The 12,500-nt window shown below is 37.5% G+C and overlaps 1 protein-coding gene across 3 annotated transcripts in view; it reads left to right on the top strand.

Annotated features, from left to right (window-relative positions):
• LOC115231018 (E3 ubiquitin-protein ligase MIB2-like) overlaps window positions 1–12,500 on the top strand; it is a 31,928-nt gene that overhangs the window by 3,016 nt on the left and 16,412 nt on the right. For all 3 annotated transcript variants that reach the window (XM_029801114.2, XM_036499917.1, XM_036499916.1), the window contains exons 3-6: window positions 1,199–1,353; window positions 2,333–2,369; window positions 8,014–8,223; window positions 11,713–11,891. In XM_029801114.2, coding sequence (XP_029656974.1) covers window positions 1,199–1,353; window positions 2,333–2,369; window positions 8,014–8,223; window positions 11,713–11,891 — 581 coding nt within the window. The remainder of the gene's footprint in view (window positions 1–1,198; window positions 1,354–2,332; window positions 2,370–8,013; window positions 8,224–11,712; window positions 11,892–12,500) is intronic.

Below are 12,500 nucleotides of genomic sequence, written 5' to 3'. Positions count from 1 at the left end.
TCGGGCCGACCAAAGCCTTGTGAGTGGATTTGGTAGACGGAAACTGGAAGAAGCCCGTCCTATATATGTATATATATATATTTTTTTATATATATATTTGTGTGTTTGAGTGTGCGTGTCTGTTACTCACCATCGCTTGACAACCGATGCTGGTGTGCTTACGCTCTCGTAACTTAGCGGTTCGGCAAAGAGATCGATAGAATAAGTACTAGACTTACAAAGAATAAGTCCTGGTGGCAATTTCCTCAACTAAATGTGGTGCTCCATCATGGCCACAGTCAAATGATGGAAACAAGCAAAAGAGTAAAAAAGATCTATTTACACACACACACACAATATATATATATATATATATATATATATATATATGTAGTGAGAGAGGCGCAGGTGTGGCTGTGTGGTAAGTAACTTGCTTACCAACCACATGGTTCCCGGTTCATTTTCTTTGCATGGCACAATGAGCAAGTGTCTTCTGCTATAGCCCCAGGCTGGGCAAACCTTGTGAGTGGATTTGGTAGATGGAGACTGAAAGAAGCTCGTCGTATGTATATATATATAAATATGTATAAATCTATATATGTGTGTGTGTGTGTACATATATATATATATACATATGAGTTTGTGTATGTGTGTGTGTGTTATGTGTGTCTGTGTGTACGTGCGTGTGTTTGTGTGTCTGTGTTTGTCCCCCAACATCGCTTGACAACCGATGCTGGTGTGTTTACGTCCCCGTAAACTAGCGTTTCTGCAAAAGAAATGAATAAAATAAGTACTAGGCTTACTGGGGTCGATTTGCTCGACTAACGACAGTGCCCCAGCATGGCCACAGTCACATGACTGAAACAAATGAAAGAATAAAAGAATAAATGTAACTATGAACATACACACGCGAACACACACATATACACACACACATTTTGCTGCTCTATGTGTTTATTTATTGAGTCATTCATCCTATATGCGTGTGTTTGTGTGTGCGTATATAAATATATTTATATGTACATATGTATGTGTGTATACACGTGTGTGTATATACAATAGAAATCTCCATTACCTACTCCCCACCCCAATCATTCCACCTGTTTAATTAATTTCATTCCTTCTCTTCTCTTTTTCTGTGAGTTTTTCTTTTAATTCTTCACCACCCGACTCCCCTTTCAGACACCATTTTTAATGTTTTTATTCTTTTCTTTATCAGGTTAATCCTCGAAATGAAGATGGTCGCACACCGCTGCACGTGGCCTGTTCACGGGGATACTTGCACATTGTCGACATTTTGTTGGGTCACAATGGCATCGATGCCAATGTTGTGGACAACAATGGAGACACACCACTGCATGAGGCAGTTCGGGAGTAAGTCCCCATTGGATCTGGAATATCCAAATCTGTTTCTTTTATGTTTTCAATAATGTTTGTTTCTTTTTCATTCAGTCATTTATGTCATAATCCCACCATGGGGTCATTGTCTTTCTTCTCTCTTTCGCACTGAAATAACACTGTAATCTACTTTATTAATTAATCATCACCATAATTGTTATTGTTGTTGCCTGACTGGACACTTTACTTCATCTCGTTCTCCATTTCCTCAACGTCACAGGTTCAAATCCTCTCTCTTCTTCCTTTCATCCCATCTATAACTACTTTCTCTCTCTTTCTCTCTTTCTTCCTCACTCTCTCTCCTTGTAGTTTCCCTATTTATTCCGACCCTGGGCTAAATACAGAATCATCCCCTTACAGTATTTACATTTGTCTCTTTTATGTTCCATGTTCAAATCCTACCAGAATATTTACTATCACTCTGGGGTCAATATAATCTGTACCAGTAATACCCAGGGGTTCCTTTAATAAACTGTCTTCCTTCTTTTCTCCAGTTCTTGTTTCTTATTACTTTTGAAGAAAATAAATTGTGTTATTTTATTTACGACTCTTTACGTTCAGAGTTCAAATCCTGCCAATGTCAACTTCTCCTTCCATCTTTGCAAGGTTGATAAAATACAATACCAGTCATGTACTGGGGTTCATATGATTACCTGTAGCCCTTCTTTCCTTCCTAAATTTCATGTTTATATAAGCTGTCAGAATTCTTAGCAGTATTTTTCCTGTCTTTACATTTCTGGGTTTACTCAGGTGTGTATATATCATTGTTCTACTGTGTAGAGTGTGTATTGAATAAATATATATGTGTGTGTGAGTATGTGTGTAATAATTGCTGTAATTAAGTTATTGTGATCTAATTACATTTGTTTTCTTTAATGACCTAATAACTATTATCTCAAGATGTGTGATGTTTGCTTTTTTTTCATGTTTTTCTTTCCTCATCCATTACTTTCAGGCGAAAATATAAAGTGGTGTGTGCGATGCTGAAGCAGGTTAGTTAATAAATACATATTATATACACTCTCCAGTATTATATTGATCTGTATAATATAAATATCATCAAGGTACCAGTAAAATAATGGGAATAGATTTAATCACATGTACTACAAAAGCCTTGTGTTTGTGGAGGAATTGTATATTGATCATGTTGATGTTGATATTAGCGGTGTTGACTGTCCAACTGACCACCACCACTGATAATAATATCTTTAATAGTGAAATAAAACAAGGTTATTATGAGATGAACCAAAATATAACAGACATCATATATATATATATATATATATATATATATATATATATTATATATATATATATATATTAATTGTTTCAGGCATTTGACTGCGGTCATGCTGGGGCATCACCTTGAATTTTTGGTCTACTGTATCGATCCCAGTACTTTTATTATTTTAAGCATACCACTTATCCTTTCAGCCTCTTTGCTGAACTACTACACACACACACACACACACACACACACACACACACACACACACACACACACACACACACATATACACAAACACTCACACACACACATACATAGGCACACAGCTATTATGAAGCTTCTTTCAGTTTTCATTTACCAAATCCACTAACAAGATTTTGTTCAGCTCTAGGTAAGAGTGGAATATACTTGCCTGAGTTTGCATGCAGAGGGATTCAACGTAGAACCGTGTATGGTTGGGAAAAAAGCTTCTTATTCTACAACCATGTATATATGTATGGGTGTGTTGTACTCATTTCTGTGTAAATAATATACATACATACTTAGAATAACTTAGAAAGGTTTTGGCCAGTATTGGCCCAAGCCATGTCTAACTTAATAGCACCACCTGGCGAAGTCTTTCAGTTCAGGATTTGGGCACCAAGGCCCATTCGAGCAGAGAGTTATTGTTTGCGGAGACATATCCGAGTGTGGGTGGTTTGTCCGGGACTGTTTGAAGGAATTTGTCCAAAGACTTCTTGATTTTGTGTGGTCAGTTTCTTTTTTGACGTGTCCTGGTGTAATGTTGAAGAGAGCGGGTCCAATTGAGGTGAAATAGTTTGTGCCGTATTGTCGTTATGTGATGCGATTTAGATTTTTGTGTGACGGATGGCACGTGGTCCAAGCCTTGGATGTATTTTGAAGGTGATGCCAACATCATTCGGACAGTGCTGATGGAATATTTTCCACATCATACAGATAATGTAGCGTTCACGGCATCGTTGGAGTGAATAGAATTTCAACTTCTCTAGTCTACCCCAGTAGTCAAGGTCTGACATCCATACATACATACATACATACACTATGTATATATTATAGACATAGATACATATCTATATATATATATATTATATATATAAGTATATATATATATATAATATATAAGTATATATATATGTATATATATATATACCTATATATATATATTATATATATTATATGTATATATATATACATATATATATGTATATATATCTACATATATATATATGTATATATATATAATATGTATATATATATAATTATGTATGTATATATATATATATATATATGTATATATATATATTATATGTATATATATATATATGTATATATATATACATATATATATATGTATATATATATGTGAAATAGAAAGATGAATAATCTTGTAGTAGATTAATCAAAAGTTTAACCGATACCTTAGTAGCAAAATCACAGCAGTGAACAGCACGGTTGGGGTACAACCATCTGGCGTTGCAACCGTGCGTTGGTGCGGATAATTGAAATTAAAACATTATTGGTGAATTGAAGAAATGGGCTGAACGCAGATTGAACGAATCGTTTTATTCATTCTACATGTTTCGAAAGGCACAAATACCAAATCCGATTGAATAATGGGACCATATTGTGTCTTTCTCTTCAGGAAGAAAAAAGGAAATCCTTGGAAAAACAAAACAGAACAGAGGCAGAGCAAAAACAAATCGAACTGTGCTCCTAAGACCCATGGCGAAACGGAGTTTCGCCATGGGCTCTTAGGAGCACAGTTCGATTTGTTTTTTGCTCTGCCTCTGTTCTGTTTTTTGTTTTTCCAACGGATTTCCTTTTTTCTTCCTGAAGAAATACACATAGGTCCCATTATTCAATCGGATTTTGGTAATTTGTGCTTTCGAAACACGTGTAGAATGAATAAAACGATTTCTTTCATCTGCGTTCAGCTCCATTCTCAATTCACCAATTATGTATATATATATATGTATATATATATACATATAATATATGTATATATAATATTATATATATATACATATATATATATGTATATATATATATATGTATATATATATACATTATATATATGTATATATATATATGTATATATATATATATATGTTATATATATATATAATATATATATATATATATATATATATATATACATATATATATGTATATGTCTATATATTTGTATAGAGAGAGACATATACATACATATATATATATGTACTGGAGATGCATGGATTTATGGTTAGATCGTATGTGATCTTCTTCTAGCACATGGCTGTCCACATAGTGGTTTTTAGCCCTAAATATACACATGTATATATATATATATATATATATATATTTTTTTTTTTAACCAATGATAATTTTGATTGTTATTTTCATATTTGTGTATGTCTATGTCTCTATTTGTGCGTTATAGCCATCATCGTCATCACCATCATCGTCATCATTATCATCATTTAACATCCACTCACCATACTGGCATGTGTCGGCTGGTTTGACAGGAGATTATGAGTCGGTGAGCTGCCCCACGTTCCTGTCTGATTTGGCATAGTTTCTACAGCTTGATGTCCTTCCTAATGCCAACCACCCCTGGTGTGTAATTGGCGTTTCACATGCCACCGGCACGGGTGCCACTTGCATGACACCGACAATGGCCACGACTACGATTCACGGATGGTTGCCATTTAAATGGCACCACCAACGACGATAATTCCCAGGTGCCAATTTACATGGCACCATCGGTGACCACAACTATGATACCCAGGTTTCATTGACATGGCACCGGAAGCGAACAGCCACGGCTATGATGCACGGCTGCCACTTATAGGACACTGGCACGACCACATCCTTATCGTCACTTGGCCTGACATGTCCTCTCCCGCAGAGAATATCACCAGGGCTCTCGGTCACTTGTCATCTCCTCTATGATGTCCAACGGTTGGAGATCATTCTTCATCAACTCATCGAAAGTCTTCTTGGGTCTCCGTCTTCCAAAGGATCCTTCCACAGTTAGAGATCGGCACTTTTTGACACAGCTGTCCATGTCCATACACATCGCAAGACCATACCAACGCAGACGTCTCTCTTGCACACCCTATTTGATGTCTTCAATGCTCAGCTTTTCTCTCAAGATTCCTATACTCTGTCGTACATGCACACTGAGATTGTACATCCAGCGAGGCATACTGGCTTCATTTCTTTCAAGCCTATGGAAGTCCTCAGAGAGGTCACATCCCATGTTTCACTGACATGTAACATAGTTGTTTACACACATGCATCATAACGTCTGCCTTTCAATCTCAGGGAGACGCTCTTTGTTACCATTAGAGTTAAGATCACTCTGAACTTTGCACGTCTTATTCTTATTCTTGCAGCTACACTCAAGGAAGAACAAACCACACTCCTGACTTGGCCACCTAGATAGCGGAAACTATCAACTCCCAGTAGCTTACTTACCTGGCAATTGATGGGCTCTATTTTCTCTACATTTGTGCTGTTTATTGTACCTGTGCACCTTCCAAACAGAAAAAACTATTATCCCTGTTAACCTTCCTCTGATATTGCTGCAACACTTATGTGTCCATACCTTACACTGGGCACATCTTATGAACTTCCTACCTACGCTTTTTCTACAGATCGAACAGTGCCATCTTCCTAAGGGGATTTGTGAATTGTCCGCTTTCCTACTTACCAAGACTGGTTTTTGTTAGACTAAGTTTAGGGTCCTTTGGTTCTAGTCCTTACTGATATACCTAAAATTTACCTAGTTCTGAAAGTTATTCGGCTATGATAACAAGGTCATCAGCATTGGGGATCTCCTAGAAGCAGTTCATCTTAAATTCCCTCTATTGCCTGGAGGACCTGGACTCTGAAACAGGAAGGAGCTAAGGACTAATCCATGGTGAACCCCTACTTGTACCCTAATTCATTGCTACACACGATGCCAAACCTCACCTTACTGACAGCATCCCTGTACATGACTTGTAACGCTCTCACCAACCATTTGTCCATCCCTAGTTTTTGCAGTGACCGCCAAATAAGGGATCAAGGGATCCTGTCAAAGCCTTTCTCCGTGTTTAACAAAGGCCCAGTACAAGAGTTTATCTTTGGCTTTGTACTTCTCCTGCAGCTGCCTTACCAGGAATATAGCATCAGAGGTTCTTCGCTGTGGCACAAAACCAAATTGCATCTCTTCTAGTCTAACACACATCCTAATTATTTTGTCTGTGACCCTCTCAGTAATTTTCATTGCTTCATCTAATAGTTTGATACTTCTGTAATTCTTCCCGTCCAAGGCATCATCTTCCCTGTATGTGTGTGTGTGTGTGAGTGTGTGTGCGTGTGTATGTATTTGTAATTATTTGGAATTTGGGTATACATTTAGAAGTATACCCCTTAAAGCTCTTTCGCTGATTCGGTTACCTCATGTCATCCACAGTTGAGCTATAAGTGACACTGGATCTACCTCATGTATTCTGCAGTGTTCGTTCAGTTTATAATGAATGAGGAAGCAGAAAATGGAGTTAATGAGAATTTTATTCATCGCAACGATTGTTTCAATCCATCTTGTATCGGTCCCTTGCAGGTAGGATATTGTATAACTGGTTGTGGTACATCCTCCGGTGCAGATGCATGTCATCGGGTGTCTTCTTTTAAAGAAGATACCTCTGTAAATATATTCGGGTTCGCTTGGAATGTTGTTGTTGCCAGAAGGCTGTTGTCTCTCATGTTGTTATCCAAGAAGCTCCTAGCAACAACATGTCAAGTGAAACTGAATATATTTAGTGAGGTATCTTTACATTAAAACAAGGCACCCGATGAGATGCATCTGCACTGGAGGATGCAACACAACATGTATAGTAGCCCACCCGCAAGCGACCGATGCAAGATGGGTCGAAACGGTCGTTGTGATGCATATTCTCGTGAACTCCGTTTCCCCAATTCATTATATGTATTTATATATGTAACACTGATGTTTATGTGTGTGTGCCTGCGTGCACATTAGTTTTATGCATGTGGACGCTAACCGGCTCAGCAGTTTTATGAACCCCTTATTAATGTAGCAACGTTAAAAGTAAACATTAGAAATCATAATTCTTCTTTACTTGACTTGATCTGCTAATCATGTGTTTACTCTAGTTCTGTTGCCCTACAACTTACTATAGTGAGGGGCAAATGTAGGACATCTTAATATGTTTATCATGTCTCTAACACACACATGTATCAGGTTATAGAAGGTCCTTATGGAAGATTTATTTCACTGACAAACATCAAATGTATTTGATCAGTTTGATCTAGTACCCAGTAGAAAACTATAATGACATTGATATCAAACCTGATTTTCATGTAAATTTTCATTTTCCATTTTTACCTCCACAAAGGATTCGGTGAATTTAGAAATTGTGAACAAAGAATATAGGACACCATTGCTTGAAGCTGTTTCGAACGGTCACCTCGGAATAATTCAGAGGCTGATAGCCAGGGGTGCGAATGTAAATGCTCTCAACCATGGAGGAAATAATTGCCTGCACCTGGCGTTAGCAACCAAAGAATTTAATTCTGAGGTGGAGCACATGACCATGTTAGATCAGGTAAGTTTTCACATTGTTTGTGACTATGTGTGTGTGTGTGTGTGTTGTGTGTGTGTGTGTGTGTGCATTTGTGCGTCTGTGTGTGTGTAAAATAGACAAACAGACAGAGAAAGACAGACAGAAACAGACATTGTTTGTATCGCAATTCTCACCTACCAACCCCATCCTCCATTACCATTTCCTGATCCAGTCACAATGGAAACCCTTAGTTATATTATTATGTAACAAACACTATTCTCTATTCCGTCCCCTTCCGTCCTCAAAGGCATGACCTCTCCATGGTAGAGAAGGTGATCCATCTCGAATGTTGGCCATACAAACACGGTCATCAAAATTTGAAGGAGAAATGATCTATTCAAGACAGGAGATATTATTCTGAATTAACAATGATACTGGGTAGAAGAGAGGTTCATATGATAGACAGTAACATTTATAGTGCTGGTGCCATGATAATAAATACATCTTGTCCATTCCATGAAGAATTCTGCCTGAAACAGCTCTCTGTCACATTTCTTTTATATAATACTAGCAGCATAGCCCGGCATTGCCCGGTATGTAAGAGCCCCTAGTAGGCAACGACTAGTCCCAATCTAGTCCTTTCCCTCTAGGGAACGAAGGTGCGTGTGTAGGTTGCAATATCTTCTCTTCACTCGAATACTTCTGTGTATACGATGTTCCTAGCTGTCCCTTTGGGCGATAAAAAGGTCGAGTTGCGTCCTCTAGACAGAAGATGTGTTGCATATAAAAAGTTTAGATTCTCGACTCCATGTCGAATTTATCGATTTTTTTCAGAACTGGGGGAACTTTTCAAAATTTTCGCTGCGTTAGTTTTGAAATATGACATTGGGCTATTCCCATATGAATAAAGCTCACTACAGATGGCTGACTACTATTCAGGCAGTTGATGGTCATATGTGTATTGTTGTAATGTCTACTTTGGTGAGAGGAACCTACTCTGACAGCCAGCGACCTCCCCACCCACTGGAATAGTCCATCAGACTAACACTGAACAATTTATCAACTATGCGTTGGTGTTCTGCCTCAACTGTGACACCGATTCTTACTTCCCTTACTTCACTTTCTTCATCAAAAGATGTTTCCTTATTAATTCATCATCATCATCATCATGATAATGTATTGACTGTTTTCAAAGCTGGCATGGGTTCGACGCTTTGACAGAAGCTTGTCAGCTGAAAAGCTACCTGGGCTCCATATCTCTTTACGCATGGTTTCGACAGTTGGACGTTCTCCCTAATGCCACCCAATTTACATAATGTACTGCGTGCTTTTCTGCAGCACCGACACGGATATTTGTATGTGACACCAGCATGGGTGATTTTTCCGAAGCATCAGCACCCATGATCCCACAAGATTAGGATATCTCAGACGAAGAATGATACAGGGGTCATGACAGTATGCAAGGACAACGACGACTTAGCTTGGCATATCATCTCAAGTACAGCAGACTGCCAAAAGTATCGCTCCCATTTCATCCCCTCTGTGAGGCCCAACGTCTGACGGTCCTTTCTCACCACATTATTGCACGTCTTTCTGGGTCTACCCCCTCCACACATTCCCTCCACAATGAGAGATCACCCCTTCTTGATGAAGCTATCTTCATCCATATGCATCACATAACCATACCATGGTAGACTTCTCTCTTGCGCACAAAATCCGATGCCTTATATACCCTGTTTTTCTCTCCAATCCACTTAATTATAGAAACATTATTGATCTGCGTGGATATGTCTATGTGGTGTTGATTTAGTTGTTATGTCTGAAGGCCTTGCTATGTTGTTGCTGTTCTCTTTTCTGGTATAACTTATATTATTTGTGGTGTTATTCATATCTATAAGACAGTCCTTTGACGAAAATTTTATGCACATTTTGCTTTGGAGGTTAATGGCAGCCAAACCGAGGCAAGGATACTAAATGCGTGGTGAGAATGAGACCCGCGATGGTTAAAATTCGCAAGCTATAAGATGGTTGCTATGGCAAAAAGAGTGATTTTTTGATCCCTCTATAACGATGTCTCTCTGTCACTCTTTCTTGCACCCCTCTCTCACTGTACATCTGTCTGTATCTATAGACAGAAAGCGATGACAACCGCAAAAGTTTAAATATTCTCGCCACAGGTCTTTTAGAACGGTGAATTAATATCGCCCACCTCCATCGCACAGTCATAACAGATATTATTAAACAGATATATTGTGTTAATTTATATATATACTGTGTGCATATGTGGTTGGATTGTGCTAAAAATATGCACACCTATGTTAAAAGTGCTAGCGAGTTTGTATTGGAACTTCGAATTTGCTCAATTGAAAGGCATGGACTCTAGGGCAAAATTCCTCATCTTTTAAAATGTGGCCCGCTTAGACCCGAATGAAATCGGGTTATAATACCAAAACGATTAAAACAATAATAAACTATTTTAATTCCGAACAAGGCCGGGTATGTATGTCTAATCTATCAAATGAAGAAGGCGAACGTTGATACAAATTGGATTTTTATGTAAAAAGATGTGTAATTGGGCCTGGAAGGGGATTACAATTTAAAAGAGGGGGTAACTTGCAGTGAGAAATTGTTTGAGAGACTTTTGGGGCGCTACTGTGGTCGTTTTGGTGTGAAAATGAGGATTTTATTGATTTTGGGGGACAATTGGGGGTTTAGATTGGACACCTTTTGCCCGATTTCAATCAAATTTTCAACATGGTAAAGTAGAAGATTTGTAATTTAAGCACGGAAATCTAATTTTTTATAAATGGGAGATAGATAGATAGAGAAGGATAAAAAGCAAGAGAATGTGAGGGAGAGTCCGAGATAAAGGAAGAGTAAGAGAGTGAGGAAGTGAGAGAGAAAGGTGAGAGGAACAAAGAGGGTGAATATGGCGATAAGAAACAAAGGAAGCAATAGAAAGTAACAATCACACCCTCACCCACGCGTAGAGCGGGTCACCTTAAGCTAGTACTTATATGTACAATACTCTTCCGTAAGTATTTCTCTTGCTATGGCCATTTGGCTCTATCAAACCAGTTGCAGAGATAGGTTCTTGTTGGTTTGTTGTCTTTCATTATTGAGACATTTCTTTCCTTATATTTTGTATATTTGACTTGATGTTATAATAACTTTATATTGTGTTTTTATTGAATAGTTTGTGACATTTGTGATTGGCAAGTAAATATTTACTCATTAAATATCATTGTTAAGCAATAACGTTAACCACTAATGTGTGTTTTGTTCAACATAATGATCATAATTTTTTTCTTAATGTAAAGTAAAAACAAATGATAATGAAAATTGGACTCAACTAAGAGATGATGTAAGAAATCAACGCTGTGTGAATAGTTTAATCACTGGGGAAACAAACTATGTGAAAATGTAGTTGAACTGTTGTGTAATTTGGGGCAACTGTTGTGTAATTTGGGGCATCTTTAGTATATGTTTGTGTAATCTTTAACTCATCATTTTATATTTCATCATTTGTAGTTCTGCGAAGAGCTGAAACTGGGAAACGAAGAAAGGTACTCTGGCGTGGTGGTTGCCAGTTACCTAGCCCACCACGGGGCCAACTTTTACTGTAAAAACAAAAGTGGCAGAACACCATTGGACCTAATAGAAAAGGAAAATTTAAAAAAGACGTTAAAGACGTTATTCCGACCAACGCAGTAAGTATTCACTGGCAATGACAAGATAAACCATTACATTTTCTGTTTTGTATATAACCGTGTTTATATGTTTATATTGTTTTCATTCTACTGATACATTATACTGTCTTAGTGGCTTAAGGAAAGGTTACACAACAACAGTAAGAAGAACAATAAACAATATGCAGTTGTTAAGCTAATTAAAGAAAGAACACTATTTTGATTACATTCAAATGATTGGTTGTGTTGACTGTTATACCTCTCCTAAAATCCCACCCACCTCTCTCAGTTCCCTATTTTAAAGATTTGGGACCAATGAGAAAATGTAGAAGTAAATAGTGAAGTGATGGAATTTATCTCTCTACCAATAGATTGTTCCTCTGTCTTCTCTGTCCCACCCAGTCATGTCCATGTGAGCTATCCTGAGAAAATCACTACAAACACATACAATGAGTGTACATACACGAATACATACATACATACGTATTTATACATGCATACATAGATACATACATGGATACATACATACATACGTATTTATACATGCATACATAGATACATACATGTATATATATATATATATATATATATACTGTGGGGAGGAAATAAATATTCGTCTGTCAAAATTCT

The sequence above is a fragment of the Octopus sinensis genome, unplaced genomic scaffold (assembly GCF_006345805.1).
Source record: "Octopus sinensis unplaced genomic scaffold, ASM634580v1 Contig17162, whole genome shotgun sequence".
Classification (NCBI taxonomy): Eukaryota; Metazoa; Mollusca; class Cephalopoda; order Octopoda; family Octopodidae; genus Octopus; species Octopus sinensis.
The sequence above is the reverse complement of the archived record's forward strand: the minus strand, read 5'-3'. Positions and strand labels throughout refer to the sequence as shown.